The 24,617-nt window shown below is 30.4% G+C and overlaps 2 protein-coding genes across 2 annotated transcripts in view; both read right to left on the reverse strand.

Annotated features, from left to right (window-relative positions):
- Positions 1–24,617, reverse strand: part of LOC129909619 (uncharacterized) — a 51,941-nt gene that overhangs the window by 18,995 nt on the left and 8,329 nt on the right. The window contains exons 7-13 of the mRNA XM_055986691.1: positions 17,909–18,134; positions 17,720–17,796; positions 13,224–13,522; positions 12,951–13,134; positions 12,562–12,889; positions 9,561–9,925; positions 6,430–6,523 (exon numbers count right to left, since the gene is read on the reverse strand). Of these exons, the coding sequence (XP_055842666.1) occupies positions 6,430–6,523; positions 9,561–9,925; positions 12,562–12,889; positions 12,951–13,134; positions 13,224–13,522; positions 17,720–17,796; positions 17,909–18,134 (1,573 nt within the window). The remainder of the gene's footprint in view (positions 1–6,429; positions 6,524–9,560; positions 9,926–12,561; positions 12,890–12,950; positions 13,135–13,223; positions 13,523–17,719; positions 17,797–17,908; positions 18,135–24,617) is intronic.
- LOC129909807 (serine protease persephone-like) lies at positions 12,390–22,715 on the reverse strand. Its single transcript, XM_055986903.1, has 6 exons — positions 22,196–22,715; positions 17,909–18,134; positions 17,720–17,796; positions 13,224–13,522; positions 12,951–13,134; positions 12,390–12,889 (listed from the first exon to the last, which is right to left on the reverse strand). Exons 1-6 carry the CDS (start codon positions 22,275–22,277, stop codon positions 12,558–12,560), a joined length of 1,200 nt encoding a protein of 399 aa, XP_055842878.1. The 5' UTR covers positions 22,278–22,715; the 3' UTR covers positions 12,390–12,557.

The following is a 24,617-nucleotide window of genomic DNA, read 5'->3' on the forward strand; positions in this document are numbered from 1 at the left end:
CTACAATTCTGTGATGACTGATTCTGAACAGAAGATTATACACGGAACGGAACTGGTGGAATCGGATCAAGCCCTGAGTAAGGTCTATAGTGTTTCCATGTCTTGATTTTGTATGTTCTTCTTAGAAAGACGACACGGAATAATAAATGTTTTGTTTGGAGAGGTTGTATGATAGGTTTGCTTAACACAGTACAGAAGCTAAAGTTGGAAAAAATGTTGTGATAAGAAAAATGAATCAGAAGATTGGATTCAGTACTGATGACATCATTAAAAATGAGAGTAATCAACACTTTTCACAAATCTTATAACCTTGAAAAGTTAATTTGTAATATAATTTACAAAGAATTTTTATCCCACTTCTGAGATTATACCGGATGGTAAGTCATTTTTTTTTTGGTAAAAACATAAAAAACCCTAAAAAATGCAACAATAAATTTTGGACTTTTAGTGTATAGGTATGACGCACTGTCATACAGAAGAAAGACCGCTTAGCTGGTTTAATAAAGAAGAAGATTAGTTATTGTAGAGAGAGGAACCGGACGGAGATGAGTTGTATCTATACAATTCTACATACTACTTGGTTTGGTTTGGTGGTTAACCGGCTTTTGGCGAATCTTGTTGTTTAAAAATAAAGTTTGTGCTGGTGATTTGTTTTGTTTATTTGCTTAAGTTGGTACAGGTTTTTTTTTTGCAAAACTTATTTTAGAAAATTTACTTTGAACCCGTGGCTGATATCGAAATGAAACAGTTTTTATAGCGAATAATTATAACAATTTTTTTTTTTTATAAATTTTACAATTATTAGGTATAAGCTATCTAAAATTAATGGTTTATTTTGAGATAAAAAGTTGAAATAAAAACTTTAGATATTAATCATCAGTTTGTTTGGATGACACGAAAGGTTGTAATAGGAAAGGTTTTATTTATTTTTTTTGTGGTTCTTTGTTAGAATTTAAATTTAGTTCAACTTGTGGTTTATGACTGGACTAAGAGATCATATTAGATAAGGAAATCGGTTTGAAACGTCATCTAGGTTGCACAATTACAATACCAGAATAACAATTATTTGGTGAACGAATTAAGCCGGATTTAGACGTGTGAAGAAATTTTATTAATTTTGTAGTTTTTTTTTTTTTAATTTCATTAATACTATGCGATTTTTAATGACAAACCTGTCATAAAAGAATCAATCTGTTTATTCTTTTTCACTACGATGACAAAAATATTCGACAGATGAGTGACAAATTGAATGGCAAGTTGTCACTCGTATATAAATCCGGCATTAACTTAGAAAAATTTCTCTTTCTTTGGTATCTAATGACTTTTTGAAAATCTCAATCTTGAATTAATTTTCTAGTTCAAATTTTCAAATTGTACTTTTCAAATCACGATTTTCATGGTCAAATATGAGAGGGTTTGAATCAGGCTTCATACACAGAAAAAGTACTAATTTTTTTGTCCAATATTTTCTTCTAAAAGTCAAATGTCCAATTTCATAAACAAACATTAAAAGCACTTTTATCAGAAATCTTTTTAAATTTTACCAGGCCCTTAAATTTTTTTGGTTTCACCAATCTGTACACTGAGGGAAAAAATAAATTGAAGTTGAAACTTCGTTGTTTCAAAGATGAACTACCTACTTTGATTTATGTGACCTTTAGATACGAAACCATCAAAAATTAACCTTTTTTCCACGTTGATTTTAAAATGTTCATCTTCAACGCAAAATTATTCCGAATAATAGTTAAATCAATGTGGTTTTCATTCATTTTACGTAGTTTTATGGTGGCTTTTCCCTCAGTGTAAAAGGGAAATTTTACGGAAATTTTTGTTAAAATTGAGTTCCCCTCACATCCCTGGAAAAATAAATTGGTTTTTTCTTTCTAATAAGCGAAATATGTGTGAACAAACGAGAAGACATTATGTGTTGAAAAAGTGCCAAAAAAACTTGATCGAGTAAAATACTGTATTTTAGAACCAAAACCGGCAGAGTGCCTGTATAACAACTTTTTTTCCATGAGATTGGAAAGTGTTTATGGCTTGAGGGATACAAAACAGTACCTTTTCCGGTTTCATTGAACTACTTTCGACCAACAAAAAAAAATAAAATGCACGACTGGAGCCGCACGTACTTGCTCTTATGGTAAAAGTAACTTTTATGTCAAAGCTTTTTAAGAAAAATATTTTCAATTAGGTAGTCAAATTTGATTTTTTAACTATTTTCATAAGAAATGCAAAAATATGTACATTTTTTGCATGGTATTTCTTACGCTATTAGCTATAATAAAATCACTTAAAGCATTATGTATGTCAGATTTAGTCTAAGTAAATCGTTAGACCCGTTTTCGAGAAAATTATAATCAACTTATTAACGATGTACGGGAAGAGCCGACATCCGCGATTAAAAAAAAAAGTTAGTGTCATATTTTCACTATCCGCATTTTTTGAGAAAAACTAAAAACGCAGTTATGTTAGAACTACGTACAGCATTACGTGTGTTAAATTTAATCAAAATCGTTAGAGCCGTTTTCGAGAAATTTGCAATAACTCGAAAATTTTGTATGGGAGGTATATGTTCTAAGCGAGATATTAAAAAACAAAAAAAAACCAACCTTGGAAATTACGAAAAAATCATCTGTACCAAATTTCAAGAAAATCCGTCCACCCGTTTAGCCTGCAGCTTCATGTACAGCTTTTTTTGACGACGCACCGACGCACCGACGCACCGACGCACCGACGCACAGACCGACGGACGTCATGACGAAAACTACTTTTTCGGACTTCTCCATCATCGTAATGTTAGTTTTGATTAAAACCTCGAATTATTTTTTTGACACGAAACCAATACTTGCCCTATTGAGCAAGTAAAAAACAAAAAACGGATTTTTCATTAGGTCTTTGAATTCATAACAAATAAAATGCAGGACTAGGTCGCACGCACTTGCTGTTATGTTTCATGTTGCTAAGAATCTTAAAACTTTTTACAAACTTCATTAAAGAATAATTTTAATTTAATTTTTTTATTAAATTTATAACAATTTTTATAAAATTAATAAAAAAATTAAACTAAAATTATTCTTAACGAAGTTTATTAAAAGGTTTAACATTCTAAGCAACATCATTATTAAAAGTTGATTTTAAAATCAACGTTTTTAAATGGTTTCAATATCCATGCCATTTGATTTTTTATATAACAAAGAATTTTTGGATTTTTTTGTAGGTATTTAAGAAAAATGCTTTTTTGTATATAAAATCTTAGAAAATTTGCCAAAAAAAATATTTGGTATGTCATTTAAGAAAAATAATTTATTTCGACATTTTCAAACCATATTTCAAGTAAATTCATTGATTCGTTTTGAAAAAAATGATTACAAAAAAAATTGAATCACATAAAAATTTTCGTATAAATCGGTTGAGTAATTTACGAGAAAATCAGAAACTAAGAAAACTGTTATTTGCCAGGTACCGTTCATAATGGACCAAGAATGTTATTTTTTTTTCTATATCAAAATCGTTAGAGCAGTTTTTGAAGAAAAAAAATCTTTTTAAATTTTCGTCATATTGCAAGTTTATTTTTTAATTTTTTTACATTAAACGTGTAAAGAACGACTTTTTGAAAAAGTATCAAAAAAATGGTTTTCTTTCCTGACCTTAAACTCAGAAATTAAAAAAGTTAAAAATCTGAAAAAAAATTATGACCCTGAACTTTGCCGACAATTTAACTGCTGGTCTTTGGACTTCTGCCACTGCCGTAAAACTCAACTGATTTTCAAAAACTTAACGTCAATCGCTTCGCCTGAATGAATACTCGATACGCCATTTTTTAGTTTTTTTTTATTTGCCGTTTTTACGAAGTTTTGGCCAAAAGAGTCAGAAATTCCCTAAAAAAATGTCGTCTAAAACTTCAGACCTCTGCCACTGCCGTAAAACTCAACTGTTTTTCAAAAACTTAACGGCAATCGCTTCGTCTCAACAAATACTCGATACGCCATTTTTTATTTTTTTTTTATTTACCGTTTTTACGAAGTTTTGGCCAAAAGAGCCAAAATGCTCAAAAAAAATGTCGTCTAAAACTTCAGACCTCTGCCACTGCCGTAAAACTCAACTGTTTTGAAAAAACTTAACGGCAATCGCTTCGTCTCAACAAATACTCGATACGCCATTTTTTAGTTTTTTTTTGTTTACAGGTTTTACGAAGTTTTGGCCAAAAGAGTCAGAAATTCCCAAAAAAAAATGTCGTCTAAATCTTCAGACCTCTGCCACTACCGTAAAACTCAACTGTTTTTCAAAAACTTAACGGCAATCGCTTCGTCTCAACAAATACTCGATACGCCATTTTTTAGTTTTTTTTTATTTGCCGTTTTTACGAAGTTTTGGCCAAAAGAGCCAAAATGCTCAAAAAAACGTCGTCTAAAACTTCAAACCTCTGCCACTGCCGTAAAACTCAACTGTTTTTCAAAAACTTAACGGCAATCGCTTCGTCTCAACAAATACTCGGTACGCCATTTTTTAGTTTTTTTTTTATTTACCGTTTTTACGAAGTTTTGGCCAAAAGAGCCAAAATGCTCAAAAAAAAATGTCGTCTAAAACTTCAGACCTCTGCCACTGCCGTAAAACTCAACTGTTTTTCAAAAACTTAACGGCAGTCGCTTCGTCTCAACAAATACTCGATACGCCATTTTTTAGTTTTTTTTCATTTACCATTTTTACGAAGTTTTGGCCAAAAGAGCCAAAATGCTCAAAAAAAAAATGTCGTCTAAATCTTCAGACCTCTGCCACTGCCGTAAAACTCAACTGTTTTTCAAAAACTTAACGGCAATCGCTTCGTCTCAACAAATACTCGATACGCCATTTTTTAGTTTTTTTTTATTTGCCGTTTTTACGAAGTTTTGGCCTGATTCTTTGAAAAAAACATTACAGGTTGAGTGCGTCAAAAAATCATTAAATGTACATGGTAGATGTTTGGTTTGTGGTCAGGGAGAGATCGGAAGACGAACAGATTGGGTAATCTGCAATTTATGCAAAAAAATGGACGCATTTAACCTGCTTGTCTTATTTGAAAAAAAAAAACAAAGGAAGAAATTGAAGATGAATACTTCGTTTACAAATGCGATCTCTGTTCAAAGTGGCTAACCAACTTACAATAATAAAACTAATTTAATAAAACTTAAATAATACGAAAATTTAATAAAACAAAAGAAGCAGAAAAAGTTAAACCATATCAAAAACTAAAAACCCATACAGAGAGCACTCACTTAAACAAATTCCTGCCGGCTGAGGTTTGAAGTTTTAGACGACATTTTTTTGAGCATTTTGGCTCTTTTGGCCAAAACTTCGTAAAAACGGTAAATAAAAAAAACTAAAAAATGGCGTACCGAGTATTTGTTGAGACGAAGCGATTGCCGTTAAGTTTTTGAAAAACAGTTGAGTTTTACGGCAGTGGCAGAGGTCTGAAGTTTTAGACGACATTTTTTTTGGGAATTTCTGACTCTTTTGGCCAAACCTTCGTAAAACCTGTAAACAAAAAAAAACTAAAAAATGGCGTATCGAGTATTTGTTGAGACGAAGCGATTGCCGTTAAGTTTTTTCAAAACAGTTGAGTTTTACGGCAGTGGCAGAGGTCTGAAGTTTTAGACGACATTTTTTTTGAGCATTTTGGCTCTTTTGGCCAAAACTTCGTAAAAACGGTAAATAAAAAAAAAACTAAAAAATGGCGTATCGAGTATTAAGACGAAGCGATTGCCGTTAAGTTTTTGAAAAACAGTTGAGTTTTACGACAGTGGCAGAGGTCTGAAGTTTTAGACGACATTTTTTTTGGGAATTTCTGACTCTTTTGGCCAAAACTTCGTAGAAACGGCAAATAAAAAAAAAACTAAAAAATGGCGTATCGAGTATTCATTCAGGCGAAGCGATTGACGTTAAGTTTTTGAAAATCAGTTGAGTTTTACGGCAGTGGCAGAAGTCCAAAGACCAGCAGTTAAATTGTCGGCAAAGTTCAGGGTCATAAAAAATTAAGGTGAAAGCTAAGTCTACAAAGTTTCAAATTTTTGGAACAAATTGTTTTTTAAAATTGATCGGAAAAGGTCTAAAACCCTAAGTTATTCCCATAAGAAACTTCAACCTCTTGAAGGCACGAGTTAGAATTAAGTTTAGAGACTTAAAACTTGTTGAATATTTTTTTTTATATTTATTTCCAACCGTATGAGCCCTTCGGAGCATACAACTTCCAACTTTTTGAAAATAACGACCACCCTAGTGTACACGTACAGTACACACAATACAAATATTATTAATTGGCCACTATTTAATTTCTAGTTTCTTATGCATTTAACATAGGAACTTTCAATATTTTTGTTCAATCTCCACCAATTAATTTTCATTTTTTTTTTTAACTAACCATCACATAATCAGAAAGCAGGATTTTCAAACTTTAACATCCATGTCCAATGGACATTGTCCATATATGAACCAATTCCAACAATTGACGAATCTGCATTGCTAACCAATTGCAGATCACCAGAATCTGCTTCACATGTATTTTTGTTCAATCAAATGTTCAATATTGACTTTCATTAAGCCTAAGAGCTAAGACTAAAGGAACTACACTGAAAGAAATAACACAAAATGTTATACATATGTTCAGAGCGTTGATTTAAACTAACATGAAACATCTTTAAATTAAAATTGAAACAACGCAACATAAGCATTCGCCCAGTGGCCCAAGAGTTGTAGGTTCGATCCTCAGTGGCTGCCATTTTTTTATTGATACTTTTTTTCAAAGTTGAAACAACTTTCATTTAAAGATGTTTTATAAAGGCAAATCACTTTAAACTAATGATGTTCTAATTTGATTTTAAAATGTTCGTCAACATCGCAAAATCATTCCGAAAAATAGTTAAATCAACGTGGTTTTCATTGATTTTAAGTTGCAGTTATAATATAATATTTTTATTTATTTATTTTTATTTATTTATTTATTTGTTATGCATGCATTTTAAGATACAATATCTTATAAGCTAATACCAGCATTTATTTGTTAATTATTCATAGTAAATATACAATTGGAAATATAATACGGTGAAAAAGCTTCAAAGTTAATTTATTTGAAATTCAAATTTTTAAGATACCTACAAAAATATTTTTTTTTTTTTTTTCATTAATCAGAAATTAATATAGTTCATAATGATTAATTATATTCATTTGTTCTTTAATTATAAGAAAAAAATTAGAAGAAAAAAATTATAATCTGCTGATTTTACTGCAAGGAAAGGTGTATATACAATTCGTTTTTGAAAGACTTTAAAGTTCTTATAGTCCTTAATCTACGTGGAAGATTATTCCATAGTCGCGTTGCATGGACGAAAAATTGTCGTTCGGATGTTAAACAAGTGAAACGAAATTGTAAGATTTGTTGAGTTCTAATTGATGAGGACAGTTGTATCCTGGAGAATATGTAGGAAGGCTGATGAGTTAGCATAGTCCGAAACAGTAAGATTAGTTTTCTATAGCGGATAAGGTTATCGAACGACATATTATACATAAACTTGGAGAAGGAAGAAACATGATCAAATCTTCTAAGACCATATATGTATCTAGCAATACTGTTAAAGGCCACATTAAGTTTTCTTCTAGTTGCTTGATCGGAGTTGCAGAAAATTTCACATCCGTACAAAAGTATAGGTATGATCTGATCATAGTTTTTGCCAACATAAGTCTTGTTTTAGGTGGCGTGTAATAATGTGTTGGCCATAGTCGGCGGAGTACTCCATATACTTTCTCAATGGCAATATTTGCGTGAGTTTCCCAAGTTAGTGTCCGATTGAACACAACTCCTAAGTTCTTTGCAGTCTCGACAAACTCTATTGAAGCACCATCTAGTTTTATTTGTGGAAATCGAGAAGAGTCAAGAGGTTTTTTCGAAATAACAAGACTCTTCGACCTAGCAGGGTTCAGAAAAAGTCCATTACTTTTGGCGAAATTAGATATATTTTGTAGATCACAGTTGATATCAAAGATACAACTTGTCCAAGAGAACAGCTTTTATACATTTGCACGTCATCGGCATACATTTCAATAGAGGACTCAGATATTGTTTGGGGAAGTTCGTTTATATAAAGAGAAAATAAGAGTGGACCGAGAATGGAGCCTTGTGGGACGCTTCTTATTGTAGGGAGGAAACTTGATTGCTGATTAAGAACCATAATTGCTTGTTTCCTTCCTTTTATATAGGAGTTTACTAATTGAACTGCAGAGTTTGAAAAATTGTACAGCCTAACTAACTTATCACAAAGATTAAAATGATCAACCGTGTCGAAAGCTTTTGAAAAGTCCAAAAGTACCAGGAATGTTATTTTTCTGTTGTCCAAAGCTACTCTTGTGTCTTCAATAACATTTATGAGAGCTGCAACGCAACTATGCTTTTCCCTAAATCCGGATTGTTTAGGTGATAAAATATTATTCCTGCGAAGATATAAATTCATTTGTTTTTGAATGATTTTTTCAAAAACTTTTGACAGGAAAGGAAGTATTGAGATGGGCCTAAATTCTTTACTGCCTGCACCTTTCGCAACTGGAATTATTTTTGCTTCCTTCCAGCTTCCACTGTTCAGGAAAAATGCCAGTTGTTATAATAGTGTTGAAAATATGCGTTAAAAACGGTAAAAGTATGGGCAATATCGCCTTTAAGAAAACTGGATGCATCTCATCAATACCCACAGCGTTTGACCTTATTGACATAAAACTTTCTACGACGTCAGTACTATCAACCCTTGCGAAATTGAACGCGTTTATATTGTTATTTTGAGTATATTGAGATGAAGTTACTGGTAAGCAAGGAAATGGTAAATCCGTGAATTTTTTATTAAGTTCATTGATATTCAGATCTTCTGGGAAACATGACTTTTTATTTTTTGCTATACCAACCTCGCGAAGATTATTCCATAGCTGTCGGCCACCGAGAGATGGATTCAATTTTCCCGAAAGGATTTTTGTTTTTAAATGCCGGATTTTACTAACGACAGTGTTTCGTAGCGTACGATAATTTTGCCGAAATATCTCCAATCTATACTTTTTCCAGTTATTGTAAGCACGATTTCTAAGCTGCATTAACTTAAGAATTTCCTGGGTAAACCAGGGCCTATTGTCATGTTTACGTGTGCATCTACGCACAGGAACGTGAGTATTAAATATAGAAAGTGTTTGGGCGTTCATAAACTCTATTTGATCGTTAGGGGAGGTCAAATAAAAAATTTGGTTCCAATCAATAGAGCGCAGATTTAGTTCAAGAGAATCGTATTCAATATGTTTGAAATCCCTGTATTCAAAAGTTATGTCTTCAAACTCGAAAACAAAGTCAAAAGCCATAAAAATGAGATCGTGTTTCGAAAAACCTGGTGCAGAGAGTTGATTCTGAAATAAAACCTTACGTAAATCACTCACAAAACAGACATCTAAGAGTGTACTTGAAAAATCAGTAAAGTGTGTTGCAATGGTAGTATTTATAGGGAATAGGTTAAAAGTTCTCATTTCATCCACTAAGCTTCTTTCCAGGAAAAAATTACTATTAAAATCACCACTTATTAAAATCTGTGATGATAGAACAGATATCTCTTCCATAAATTTTAGAAATGGACCAAGACTAATGTATTTATTTGGTCTATATACAGCTCCTACGAGAAGTTTGTTTTCACCATACCCAATATCTACGAAAACATATTCGATTTCACTTCCAGCTTCTGAGATACATCTAAGTTTGCATGGAATGCTATGGCGCACATATACTGCAACACCACCTCCATTTCGACCATGTCTATCCGAGCGAAAGACTTTATATCCTTCTAGTTTACAGATTGCATCATTGTGGGTGTCTTTAAACCATGTTTCGGATACACAAATAACATCAATTCTACTACCACCAAACACAAACCTGAAAGTTTTTTATTTTAAAATTTTTTAAAATAATCTTTTATTAATTTCAAAAAAGATTTAATAGCCAATCGTGCCAAACTATTTTCAATTCTTCTATAAAATGTTTGTACAGTAGTTGCACATCCAAGTCCATATGAAACAATTCCAACAATAATTGTCGAATCTCCATTGCTAACCAATTGCAGTTATCAAGAATCTGCTTCACATCTATTTTTGTTCAGTCAAATGTTCAATATTGACTTTCATTAAGCCTAACACTAAAGGAATTAATGGGTGAAAGACAATCAATCAATACCACTGCAATGGAAACAACAATCCAAATAACACTCCAGCTGAAATAGAAAAGCATTATGTTAGGTTAGTGATAGCATTTACTTTGATATTGTAGACAACACTATATAGTCATTTGAAACGCCCCATCTAACCACCACTAGTTTGAGTTTTTCGAATCAATATCCGTGGGGTTCGTGTGAAGACATGCAGGACGCACAAATGAACTACTGTTTAAGCTTAATTATAGAGCGATATCGTAATGTCCGTGTGCGGGAACAGTGAGCGGGTGTCGTACAATGAATGAATAAAATTGTCTTTTTTTCTGGGAAATCAAATTAATTTGTAATAATTCCTGAAAACTCTGATTTTTAGGACAATTTTGAAACAGTTCAATTTGTGCAAAAACGACTTCCACAAATAAGAAAAACTCATACAATCTTATTGAATTCGTCAGATTAAAACTAAAACAGTTTTTGGCCTAATAGGTTTACTGAAATGTAGGATAAAGAGTTGTATTAAAATTATATATTTAAGAACTTTTTCGATCAGATGAAACTTAACTGAAATAAAATGTAATATTGGAGAAAATTTCCGAACATTTTACTTTTTTTCGTTTTTACACAGAAACATTACACAAGGATTATTAAATAAGGAGTACGTTTTTCTAAAAAACAAGACAAAAAAAAAATCAATAGTCCGGTCAAATTAGACTAAAATTAGGGGGTGAGGTTAGATTAATTCCCAGCAAGCTGAAAATTTGTAGGATTGTTGGAAAAACCATCATAAATTAAATCTAAAAAGTCCTCATCGATCCGAGACCTGGAAAAAATTACTTGGGGTCAAAGGTCACAAAAACTGGTTTTTCATGATTTTCAGCAAAACGGTAAGTTTTACAAAAAAATTTTCAATGCAAAAATTGTAGACCAGATTATTATCTATAAAAAGTGTTAATACACTTTTTTTCCTAAGACCCACCATTTCTTAGGTATAACGATTCAAAAAGTTGGAGTTGAGTTGTAAATTCTGAAAAAAAAACTCCCAACTGAAAAGTTTCTGAAATTTTATTATTTTTTTAGATTGAATTTCGTTTTTAAATGGTTATGAATATGAGGAAAGCAAAAAAAATGGAAATTTTTACCATTTTTCCGATTGGGGCCCTTCTCCCGAAACCATTTCCCTGGGAATTTAATATATACATGGTGCCCGGTAGAGAATGGACAACCCCAAAACGGCTGATATCTAAATTCTGAAAACAGATAAAAAAGAGTTCTATCGCAACCAGTTCATAAAATATTGGCTATTTTTCGTTCAGTGTATTTTAAATTTTATCATCGTATGTTTTCGTTCACTACAACCACGAATGAATGAATTTTATTTATTTCTTTTTTTTATAATTTTCTACATAAACACTTTAAAAATTTCATAGCTATTTCACATTTTCCTCAAACAAAAATTTGAAATCTGTTTTTTTTTGATACAAAATGTAAAAAAAGTAATTTATGAAAAACTTTAAACACCTGTGGTATACACAAATCTATAGAAACCTACTTGACCAACTTTCTTAAAAATATTCCCCTTAGACGAGAATATTTTTAAGAAAATTGGCCGCCTAGGATTCTATAGATTTATTTAATTTAAAATTTTTGTGACCTTTGACCCCAAGTAATTTTTTTTCCATGTCTCGGAACGATGAGAGCTTTTTAGATTTAATTTATGATGGTTTTTCCAACAATCCTACCAATTTTCAGCTTACTGGGAATTAATGTAACCTCGGATGTCTAAATTGACCGGACTACAATTCTACAATACCTAAACAGAAGCCGAAAAAATCAATTTAACGCATTTTTCAAAATGGCGGCCTAACCACACATTTTAAACTCTAATCCTTTCCAAAAAAAATCTCAAATGGTTTCCTAATGCCTTTAATATTTGACATCCTCCATATCCTTTGGTTTACAACGACTGCCACCAATCATGCGTTTAATTTATAAATGAAGATCTAAATAATTGAACAGAATTAGCCGATAAAATTTCACAGCAAATAACACTCCGATATCACCTGTCGCAAATGACAGAGATTTATTTGGAACTTACTTGTCCGTGAATGAATTTCGTTTTATGCTTGAAGGTCAGAAATGTTGTCTTATTAAACAAAAAATATTATCCTCTAGTCTCAGTTTGTTGCTTTGTTTTATTTTTTTCTTTCTTACGTGTATTTTGTTTAAAATTTGAATATAAATAATTTACTACTAAAATATCCTTTCTAAAATAAAATTATTACTAAAAACATTATAATGTAATTTATAATAAGTTTTGACTGATATCGAGCATGACCACTATTTTCAGCTATTTCATTGCTACGCTGATGGCCAAACAATACTTTCAATCCAATCTAAATAATGTGCCACTCTAGCATAAACTGCTGGTATATTTGTTGCACATGAAAATCCATATGAAATAACTCCAACTATTGTCGAATCTCCATTATTAACCAATTGAAGTGGACCACCAGAATCTGATTCACAGGCATCCTTTTTAAATTCTGGATCAAATGCACAATATTGCCCGTTATTAAGTCCGACTCTGTAAGAACTAGTTGGTAAATGAAAAGCAAGGTGAGTAGAATTGCATTCCTTCATTGGTACTGTGGTAACATTAGTTTGTAAGAGAATTCCTGACCGCTGTCGAGCTGAAATATAGAAAGGCATTGAGTTAGTTATGGATATCGCAGGATAATACTGTCATCTTACTTTGAACATCTGTAACTCCCCATCCACAAACCACTAGTCGAGTATTTGAATCGAGATCCTGAGTGTCCTGGTGAAGACATGCTGGACGCACAAAAGAAGAGAATTCGACATCCTGGTTGAGTCTAATTAGTGCTATATCATGGTGACGAATTCGTGGATTGTACAGTCTGTGAATTGTTATGTTCTGAAAAAAAAAAAAAAATTGTTTCATCATGCAAACTGTGATATCCTTGATTGGTCATTTGTAATTTGAGAATGATAAATTTGGCTTACCTCAATTGGAATATCAACTGGAAGGATACCATCACTATCTTCATCATCTTCGGTGGCATTCCATACAACCACACCTAATCGAACAAATGTTGGCAATGCAAGTGGATCATTAACACAATGTGCAGCAGTTAGAACATATCGCTCTGATATCAAAGATGATGCACATCGATAGTCAAAGCCACTAGCACCACCACCCAAAGGATAGACTAAACCTCCCATATGAGGATATTCACCAGGTGCCACTGGTAGACCATCCAAGATGTGGAAACCAAGTTTTGTGCCACTATATCTTTTACAAGCTGCAAGAAAAAAAAACGACAAAAATGAGTTAGTTACAAAGAAATATTTTCAAACTTTTCTCTTAATTGGATCGAAATATTCTAAGAATTATAACTATTATGTATAACTAAGTCATTTTTCATTACTTTTTGTAAGTAAAACACGAAGCCGCTTGCTTTAAGTTTTCCAAAACTCACTTTAACTGGTCTATGGAAAAATAGTAAAATATATCATGGGCTGACGAGCAATAAATTGTTCTATACATATTAGGTGGAACTGAGCCTAAAAAGTATGTGAGATGTTTACCAAACTAACCTTATTAGCCGGAAGACACTACAAAGACTGTTCACCATGGAGGCGCACAAGTAATAGGTAATGAATAGGACAGTTTTTCTTTGTCGTTGAGGCACACCAGCCAGCGAGTCTGCTAAAAAATGATTTCGGGCTAACGGAGTCGAAGAAATGGTCTATGGAAAAATAGTAAAATATATCATGGGCTGACGAGCAATAAATTGTTCTATACATATTAGGTGGAACTGAGCCTAAAAAGTATGTGAGATGTTTACCAAACTAACCTTATTAGCCGGAAGACACTACAAAGACTGTTCACCATGGAGGCGCACAAGTAATAGGTAATGAATAGGACAGTTTTTCTTTGTCGTTGAGGCACACCAGCCAGCGAGTCTGCTAAAAAATGATTTCGGGCTAACGGAGTCGAAGAAATGAAATGACCTGCTCAATCCCTAGGCTTTAGAAAATCTCTGGCCAGTCTTTAAAAGAAGCTTCATATCGAAAACCCTCAAATACTCGGTAGGCAGTTCAAGAGGCATGGAAACAGATTCCACCGGAGTGGAGCGTTGTTGAAGGCTGGCTAGAAATTAAAACCCCAGGGGTTTTCAACCAAATATTGAGGAAGTTTTTGAAATTGATTTGTTTCGTGCATTTCAAAATACTTTCACTGCAATACTCCTATTATTTTGAACAGTTTCTTTTTTTTGTTTTGAATAGTTTAATTATTATTTAGTGACCTTCTTTCAATAAATGTTATAGGTATGTTAAGCAGGCTTAACATATCGTCGGTATGCTACCAAAAAGCACTAAGTCATATTTTAAGGATTTTTAGATTTAAATGCAAAACGGTTCAGAATGATGATATCGATCTAGTAAAATACCACACAAAGAAATATTTGGCGTACTTTATGAATTATTTGAGGTATATTTTTGCACGAAGTCAGAAAAAATAACTTTAATACAGGCACAACGCACTAAGTTGACTTAGTGCTTTTTACCTGTAACGCAAGAAAAATTAAATCAGTACCAGTTTATACCAAGAGAAAGCGTTAATGAGACTTAGTGCATTTTTCCTGACTTCAAAAAAACATTTTTAAATTTGAAAAATGACTTACAAAGTATCTTGTGAGGTAAATGTAAGAAAAAAGCGGTCAAATGTAAATAGATTAATACAAATTGTAAGTTTATCAGCGAGTAAAGACGACTTGAATTTTCTATATGAATCTTAATAACCTTTTAAAAATGAATTAGAATTCTCGTTCTTAACTGGCTTCAAATTAAATGTTTTCGATACGAAAAAAATAAACCGGGAATACTTCAAACTTAATATGAATTTGACCACAATTTTCGAAGCTTGAACGTTTTTAAGAATTTTCGAAGAGGGAGAAACCCTGTTCCTAATTATCTGCCGGTAAAAAAATGGCCAAGACTGTACAGGGTACACCGAACCTCTTAAATTAGCACAACTAGGAGAAAGACCTGATTGATATATGAGGTGTTCAGAGTAATAACGGGTTAAGTCCATTTGAAATTTGTGCATTGTTTTGAACTTTGAAAAGCCTTTTCTCAAGAACTAAAGGAACTTTTGAAATAAAGGTTTCACAGATTTCTTTCTTGTATATTATTTTATATAGAACCCTTAATTTTAAAGACCTTTAAAAATCTGACTTATGTATAGAGAAGTGGACTTCACAATTTATTATTCTGAAAGCCTCATTTGTAAGAAAGGTGTTATTCCTGAAATTTTTCATTCTTGGTTTTCATCATTACCATCACGATGTTAGACAAAAGATTTCCTTCCAGAACTAGATGTATTTGATGAAAGAGATTATTTTAAATTGCTTCCATTTTTAAAGCCTTCTTTTAATAGTTACATGTTTTTAATTCTTCTACGTTGTAAAATTTCTGATATAACTAGGTATAATTGAGATTTTGTCTTTACTTTTGTGCTATAATGTTGTTTCCTTTAACTTCATATGCCAGAAAAGTATTCATTACGAACAAAAAATTGCAAATCATTACAGGTAAAAGGCACTAAGTCATGGCTTTTCCTACTTTTTTCACATAATTATCATTTTTGTTATTCAAACACCAAAAAAGTTTTTGGAAACTAATGTCAAAATGTTGAGTTTGTGTTTAAAGTGATTATCTGGCAAATAACAGTTAACATTGAATTTTCACAAGAGAAATAATCTTAAAAATCGATTTATATTACTCAAAACTATGTTTTTTGACTTAGTGCATTTTGGCTGCATAGCAACGATATTTTTGTTATATTTTTTTTTTAGTTTTGTTTTAACTTTATAATTTGTTATATACCTAAGCAACAAATTAAAAGGTATATGGGTCAAAATTATGGAGGTGAAAAATTTCAATATCTGTTATTTAAAAAAAAAATCAACTTATTTTTAGTCCTAGAACGTTCCCCGAAATCACGTTTTGACCTTTACTATTTTTTGTTTTTTTTTTTTTTTTTTTAACATCGTTAAACAAAATATTTATAGTGGCCTCGAATATCTATCATGTTATTGACAAAAAAAATTATAATTTTAACTTAGAATCATTGCAAAACTGGCGTTCCCGGAATGACGTTTAATTGATGTACGCTATTAAGAAGTTACATTTAAATATAATTTAAACATTTATGTAAATTATTTTTCCATAAAAACAGCAAAATTTTTTAAATGACGATTTTAATTTTTTTTTAATGGTCACTCCTATTTTTTGAACACAGCTATACAAAAAATAAAATGCACGACTGGGTCGCACGAACTTGCTCTTAGAGTTAAAGTTGCTTTAATTTTTAAGACTTTTTATATAGAAATTTGGAAAAATAAAAATAAAATTCGTTTTTTAAAAAAATAAAATAAAATCTGAAATCAAATTGCCCTCCAAAACAAGTATGCAGTTTTGATTGATATGTTAAGATGCATTTTTAGAAAAAAAATTTTCAAAATCGTTAGAGCCGTTTTTTAAAAAACTAATTTTTTATAAATAATTTTTTAGAAACATTAAAATAAAATTGGTATGCCATTTTGTAGAAATCACTAATCAAGATCTAAAAACAAAATTTCAAAAAAATTCAATGTCCCATTTTCGAAAATTTGATTTTTCAAAAAAAAAATTTCAAATTTTTTTTAAAAATCCAAAAATTATTTTTTTTTGGAAATTTGTTTTTTGGTTTATATTTAAATTCTATAAATGCTTCCTCACAAAAAGCTTCATTGAAATCAAATAAGCAGTTTCGGAGATAATCGGATTTGAAAAAAAAAACGGTTCTATGGCAGGTACCGTTAATAATGATTTTCCAAAAAAAAAATTTCATTAGAAGATAGACCTTGTTTTAAAACTAACACTTAAATTTTTTAAACAAAATCGTTGGAGCCGTTTTTGAGATATTTCAATTTTACTAAAATCGGTATATGACAAGTACCGTTATTTTTGGTCCAAAAAAAGTGAGTCAAGTTTAATGTGGAAAATATTGGTGTTTCGTATTTAACTCATAAACGGGAGATGATTATTGAAAAATAGTTAAGCTAAAAACTGTAGATTTTGTACTTCTCTATAAAATGTCGCATATTTCCATTTTTTTCTTAGAGTCATCTTTAAAAAATATATATAAATTTGTTCAAAGCTTTTCGGACTTTACACTTTTAACTATACCTACTTAACTTAGTAGAGCAGAGATGTAACTTAACGTGAGAAAATTTTTATTTGATCACGCCTTAATTTGAGAGCTAAGTGAGTCAAAGAAAGAATTCACATTCAAATATTTCTGTTGTTTCTGTGAAGTATAATTTATATTGCCTTCAAATGCGCGGGCAATATTTAGTTTAGGACAAGTTCAGACAAGGCACCCAAACACAAATAATAAATACACATAACAAAATTTTAAGTTGGAAGTTCTTGATAGGTACACTACATACCTGCCACTGATGGTCTATCATTTCCACTGATTCGTGTAGGCACTGTCTCAGCAGGTTGTCTTGTTCCTCTGGGAGTACTAAAAGTAAAAAGAAAAATTAATAAAGTATGTATTTGAAACATGAAATAAGGAAATGCATTTTACAATAGTTAATGCAGAGTGATTGTGTTATGAATTAATTTGAACTTACTTTGTTCCAACTTCTCCTGTTAATAACTGAATAAGTTTAGATGGATTGTCATTGAGTGGACAGCAAATAACTTCATCTAAATCAATAAATGAACAACGAATCATAGACTCATATTCCATTGTTTTGTTTTTTAATCCTTCATAGTAAACGCCGCATGAGGTTAGTAATCTACAAACTCCTGGTTCACCGGCTTTTGTTTCACAACTATCTCCTTCTTCCAGGGATACTGAAATGTTTTTATAATTTTATTCATTAGATTTGCTTAATTTTTTTTCTTCTAAAAAACACTTTTAAAAATCTATTTCTGAGGAGTTATTTTTGAACTGAAACTAATTGAATGAATCTTTAACGGAATTCATATGAAATTAATTCAAAACTTGTTAGTTTAATTGCTTCAATTTCTAACAAAATTATTCAAAACAAAGTAAACATTCTTGTTAAACAAACAACTTGTTTCTAAAAAATAAAGTTTCACAAATTTGTTGATTTGTTAGTTATTATGAGTGAAATGACATTAACAATACAACAATAATTATTGGGCCCACCTAAAGTGCGGTTTGTTTGGATAGACACTCCTAGTTACATTTTAAATAACATTTAACCTTAAATTAACGATCTAACATACAATTAAAAAAAAAGAAAACGGTCTTCGGAAAAAGAATTCTTTTAGCATTTTTCCACTTTTTACAAAATTGACAGCTGTAGTTGAAAGTATGAACTAAAATAGAGTATTCAATCCAAGTCTCTTCGCATTTAACCTTAACGAGATATTTCTATTGCAACCTCTATAATATAAGCATGAGTTCACTTTAAGATTGGTTTTGAACGCAAAGGTTTGAAATTTTGATAATAGGTATAGTAAAATTTTGAGGACCTAGACTTTATCTACAACCTTTTTGTGTCACTTTGAAAATTCAAATTCTCTGTAGCATAGTGTTATATTATTGTTTTCGGTTCAGCAAAAAAAAATTCTTCTGAGTATTTTAAAAATGTATAAAATCAGCCTAAACAATATTATAAAAGATGAATAGATCTCGTAATATCTATTTAAAAAACTATTGGGTTTATCAAAATGGGCTCAGGCTTAACCTTCTGCAGCTGACGATATGATATTGTTGTTACTTTTGAAAAAACTTTGGATAGATTATTTTAAGCATGTAGCTTTTTTAGGTGCTCATATGGCAAACCAAAAAAATCAATGATTTTTACACTTAAAAAAAAAATATTTGTATTTTGGGCTTTTTAAGGTGAAATAAAACAAATCAACTTACGAGTAAGCTTCTTAATAGGAATGTTATATGGACTAAATTCAGCAAAATAAGAATTCTTAATCAAATAAATAACATTTTAGGCGTAGTGCCCACATCAGTGGATTTATTTGTTGCAAATTATAAATTTAAAAAAAAAGGTCACTGTGGTGTATGCGTACTATTTTTTTTTTTTTTTTTTATTAATGAAAGTAGTTGGCCTATTATTGCGATGACGAAAATAAATGGTGATTTAGGCGGGACTAACCTTGGGCAAACGAAAGTGATAAAAAAAAAACGATTTTTACACTGAACAAAAAAATATTTTTTGTGGTTTTTGTTGGTAATCTATTATGTATATTAAAGTTTGGTTTTGTGTACGTTCGCTAACCGGCCACACCGACTGACTTATTTTCTTGATTTTTTTTTTAAATCAAAGAGGCATAAGAGGAGAAGGTTTAAGGCAAAAAAATTTTAGATTTTATAGGGTAAATAGGGGTACCACGACATTGAAAAAAGAGTCTATTTTCTAAACGGTAAGTCGTAAAGAGTTGACTTTTTTTTAAATGATAGACAAATTTATTCAATAGTTAAAAAAAGGTATTGAAAAAATTCAAAAAAATTTCCAAACCAAGTTGTGAAGGTTTTTTTTCAGTCATAGACCTTCAACAAAAGACTAATTACAGGTACGCAAAATTTTGTACAGAAATTTGAGTTACACCATGAGAAAGATATTTAAAAAAAAAAGGGGTCTAAAACGGAATTTTTACATAGGCCCTGTATTTTGAAATAAAAATTTTTGAAAAACAACCTAATTTTTAGGGACATTTTTAAGTAGTTTTTTTAATTTTTTTGAATTTTTAAAAGCCTGAAAAAAATTTCAAACTAATAGAAAATATAGGTTTTAGTTATGCGCATTCCTAAGTTTTTTGCATAGGCCACTTTTGCTAAAAGTTTAAAAGTGAATATTTTTAAAGTCATTTTATGAACTTTTCAAGTTTTGATCCTCTTTTTCATTTGAAAATTAACTAATTACAGAGTCGAAAATTAGAAATAAATACAAGAAATGGCGAAACGAAGTCCGCCGGGTCAGCTAGTGCTTCTATAATTTTTAACCTAAGGATCGGTCGGATAGTGAAAACAAAAGTTGGGCTATCCTTAACTAACGTTGGGCAAACAAACCACAGTGCAAAACTAACAATTTTTACACTGAATAAATGAGGTGGAAAAAATAATTCCAGTGTAATTTAAGAACTAAGAGTGAGCTAGCGAAAAAAATCTTGGGATATCCTGGGCTAAACTTGAGCAATCGAACCGGGCAGGTTTGAAAAAAAAAAAAAAATTAGAATTATGGGGTGCAAACTTCACATGAAAGACAATTTGGATTCCTGTAGAAAGGTCAAAAATGTTTTTCCAAGAAAATGTTCTTCAGGAAAATTAACATAAGCTAAAAAAGGGGTAAACAATATCAACTTAAAAAAAAAAATACTTTTCATCGTGAATATCACACAAATAATTTATACAATTTTACGCCAAACTTCGGCGATGTTAGCTCAAAGATATTTTTGAAGGTTAAAAAAAATTCGACAAAGTCAAAAAATCGTTAAATTGGTCAAATCCATTTCAGTTCTTATCTGGAATGCAAATATAATATTTTATCAATTTAATTTTGATGAGGAATTTTGCCTAAAGGTATCGATTAACAAAGTTACCAGAAGAAAATTAAAATTCGTGTAAAAAATAACAAAAACAATCTAATGTAAAAGGTTTTTTTTTTTTTAATACTAACTTTTCTTTAAGGGTTAAGTCTTAAGTGGCAGATTTGGCATTATCGAGCACAAAAAAAAAAACAGATATTATGCTTTTGTATAGCAAAAAACAGTCTCTCTGCAGAAAAGGCATATTTTTAACAATTTTTTTGCACTATACCTTCTTATAAATATGTAATATTGTTTCTTATCAAAAAAAAAAGCATAATGCGAACAAAAATTAAGATTTAAGACTTTGATCTATTATGTGTGTATATATCCAATTGAACCACACTGTATAATATCAGAAGATAAATGACAACAACACGTATTTAATAAACAATACATTATAAAAATGCATTTTAAAACCGGCAGATATAGTAACAATTCAGTGCAATTAAATGTGAGTATAAAAATAATTGCAAAAAAAAATAAAATGCACAACTGGGGTCGCACGTACTTGCTCTTGCAGTTCAAAGCACTTTTATGTTAGTCTACTTGTAGATTTTAAAAGCTGGCTCTAAATTTAAAAAAATTGATATTGGGGGCATTTAGGGCAAAATTTTGTTAAATGAAAAAATTTTGTTTTTGTTATTTGACTTTTTTGAGAAAAATAAAAATGCAGTTTTATTGCCACTGCTTTAAATATTACGTATATAAAGTTTAATCAAAATCGTTAGAGCAGTTTTCGAGAAATTCGCAATATCGTATTTTTTTGTATACGAGATAAAAAAAAACCAACTTTCAGAATTCCATAAAAATCATTTGTACCAAATTTGAAGAAAATCCGTCCACCCGTTTAGGCTGTGGAAATGTGTACAGATGGGCGCACAGACGCACAGACGCACGGACGGAATTGCGAGACCCACTTTTTCGGAATTCTCCATCGTAATGCTGGTTTTGATTAAAACCTCAATTTTTTTCGACACGAAAACAATACTCGCCCTATAGAGCAAGTAATAAACAAGTAGTATCATATGCATGTAGAATTATAGATACATAAATGATTGATATGAATGAATTAAATGAGAATTTTTCCCGCAAATTATAATTCCTATCTAACAAGTTTTTTTTAATTCAATGGAAAACTCTTTTAAAACCGGTATAAAAAAAATATTCAGGAAATTAGAAAAATAATATAAGTTCAGTAATCGTATATTTTATAGAAATTCTTTATGTTAGGAAGTCTTTTTACTTTTTTTTAAGGAGATATCTAAAGCCAAAGATAAGCTGGACACATAAACCAAAAAAAAATATAAAACATCCTTACAAAGAATTTACAATAGACTAACCATTTTCAATAAACTCGATTCCATTAACGGCTGCTAAAACGCAAACCAAGAAGAAAAAGGTGACTTCTAAGAACTTTACCATTTTGTTGAGACTTTTTTTTAAATAAATCCAAAAATTGAACTGCACTTAATTTAGAGTTTCACAATGCACTCCGACGAGATTAATTATAATGTGGGTATCTTGAAAAAAATGAGTCAATGACCGAACTTTGGTAATTCCACCTGAGTCTTCAGGTATTAATCCGACTTCGTGGCTGTTTTGTTGTAACTATTTTTTTTTTTTTTTTTTTTTTGTATAAGAAAAACGCTCAAAGGATCTTTTTCACAAAAACAAGATTATATTGTGTTAATCACAAAAAAAAAAATTCTCTTAAATCTTCTCTTAAAGCTATCTATATTTCGTGCGTCTTATGTTCTGATCAAGTTCAAGTATGAATAACAACTGAGCATGCAAAGTCTCAATTCAACTGGTTTTAAATGAGAAAATATTTATATATGAATTATAAAAAAACTTCTTCTTGCTAACTTGATACTTGTACTAGTGAGAAGTGATTCTGGGAAAAATCAAAAGATTACTGATGAACGAGATACACATTTTATAATTAGACTTGATCTTTTGAAGAAATTCCAAGATTGAACTTGATTTTTTGATATTTTAATAAAATGCAAATGTTCTAAAAAAAAAGTAGGTATCCTTTATTTTTAGCATTTAGGTACTAAATTTCGTAAAATTTCCCAAAAAAAGTATTCGATGATTATTCAATATTAAAGTAAATGGATTACTCTAGTAATTATGATTAAATTTCCAATGAAACGGGATAATATGTTTTTTTTTTGTTAGATTTATTAAAACAAATTTCAAGAAAACAATAAAAATTCATTACTTTTTCAAAAACCAGAAACGATTTAGATAAAATGAATTTATTTGATTAAGCATTCGTTTAAAAAGAAAAAAGAATTTAAAGAAAGCCAATTTAATACTTTTAGATTAGAGTTTTGGGGAAAAAATGTAATCAAACTTTGTTTTAAATGTTAAATTTAACATAAACCATATTATAAAATTTATATCACGATAGTTCTCAGTTAAATTTTCTTGCTACTTTGCAATACATATTTATTTAAAAGAACCATTTCGGTCCATTTTCAACACCCCTGCCTTAAAAATGTCCTACCCTTAAAAATGTTCTACTTATGAAAATTTCCTACTTGCATTTGTCAAAAAAAGTTGGTATGCCATTTTGTAATAAAATATTATTCAACGCATGAAACGAAATTTCGACATAATTCATCAAATCGTTTTCAAAAAATTGATTTTTCAAACAAAAATTTTGAATTTTTTTTTTAAATGTGTTAACTTTTCTGTATAAAAATTTTGGTACAAGAAAATTTTTTTTTATTTCAAAAGGAGACTCTTATGTGTAAAACTAATGGCCAACTTGACGCTAATGACTTATTAGGTTGCCTTGGCTTTAACTATCCGGGAGGATCTCACCACCTACGAAGATTTGAACTCTTACATATTGACTTTCATAGAACAAACTATGGTATAAACGAGCCTCTTAACCGAATGAGCAAACTTTATAATTTAAACGATATTGACTTTAATATGAGCAAGATGAAATTAAAAACTTTATTTCGAACCAGTGCTCCACAGACGTGATTGTCACTTAATGTTTTAATTAGATTTTTAAATTGTAAATATGTTACACCTTAATTACTCAAAAACCATAATATTTTTAAATTAAAGTGTAAATTTTAATAAATAGGCCAAATTTTAAAAATGATAAAAAAAATCGAATTCAAGCTTTTTTCATTTTCAGAGAAAATGTACTATTGTGTACAAATGTAAATGTTTTCTTTAACCATCTGAAAGTAGGTATTTCAACTAACAAAATGCCTACCGACTTTTTGGAAAAAGCTGATATTTTGACACGTGAATTTTTAGGTTGAAAATTAGGGTGTTTTTTTTTTATATTAAGTTAAAATAAGGTGAAAAAAATAAATATTTTAAATAAAATAAATTACAGTGTATTTAAGACATAATAAGGTAAATTGTCACCAAATTTCGTAGAAAAAAAGATAAAAATAAAAATCAAAAACTCTGTTTTTTTAATTTTTCTCCTAAATTTTGAGGTTATGTGAAAAAATTATATATACAAAAGTTGTAGATCTTTTTATTACCTACAGCTTTGCCATAATTTTTTTCCATAGGACTTGTAATTTTGCCGGAAAACGAGATATACCATTTTTTACCATTAAAAACTCAACCCACCTACTTTCCGAACTCGGCTCGCCCGTAATTTATTTTTCCTTTCATTTTTATCATACTCACCTCCTTTACAATGGGTTTCATCCTACTATGATTTTGTTTACTTTTTAATGTGTTTGAAGGCTTCGGCACTCGTAAAGGAGAATGGGCAAG

Source organism: Episyrphus balteatus, chromosome 2 (assembly GCF_945859705.1).
Source record: "Episyrphus balteatus chromosome 2, idEpiBalt1.1, whole genome shotgun sequence".
In the NCBI taxonomy this organism is placed as follows: domain Eukaryota; kingdom Metazoa; phylum Arthropoda; class Insecta; order Diptera; family Syrphidae; genus Episyrphus; species Episyrphus balteatus.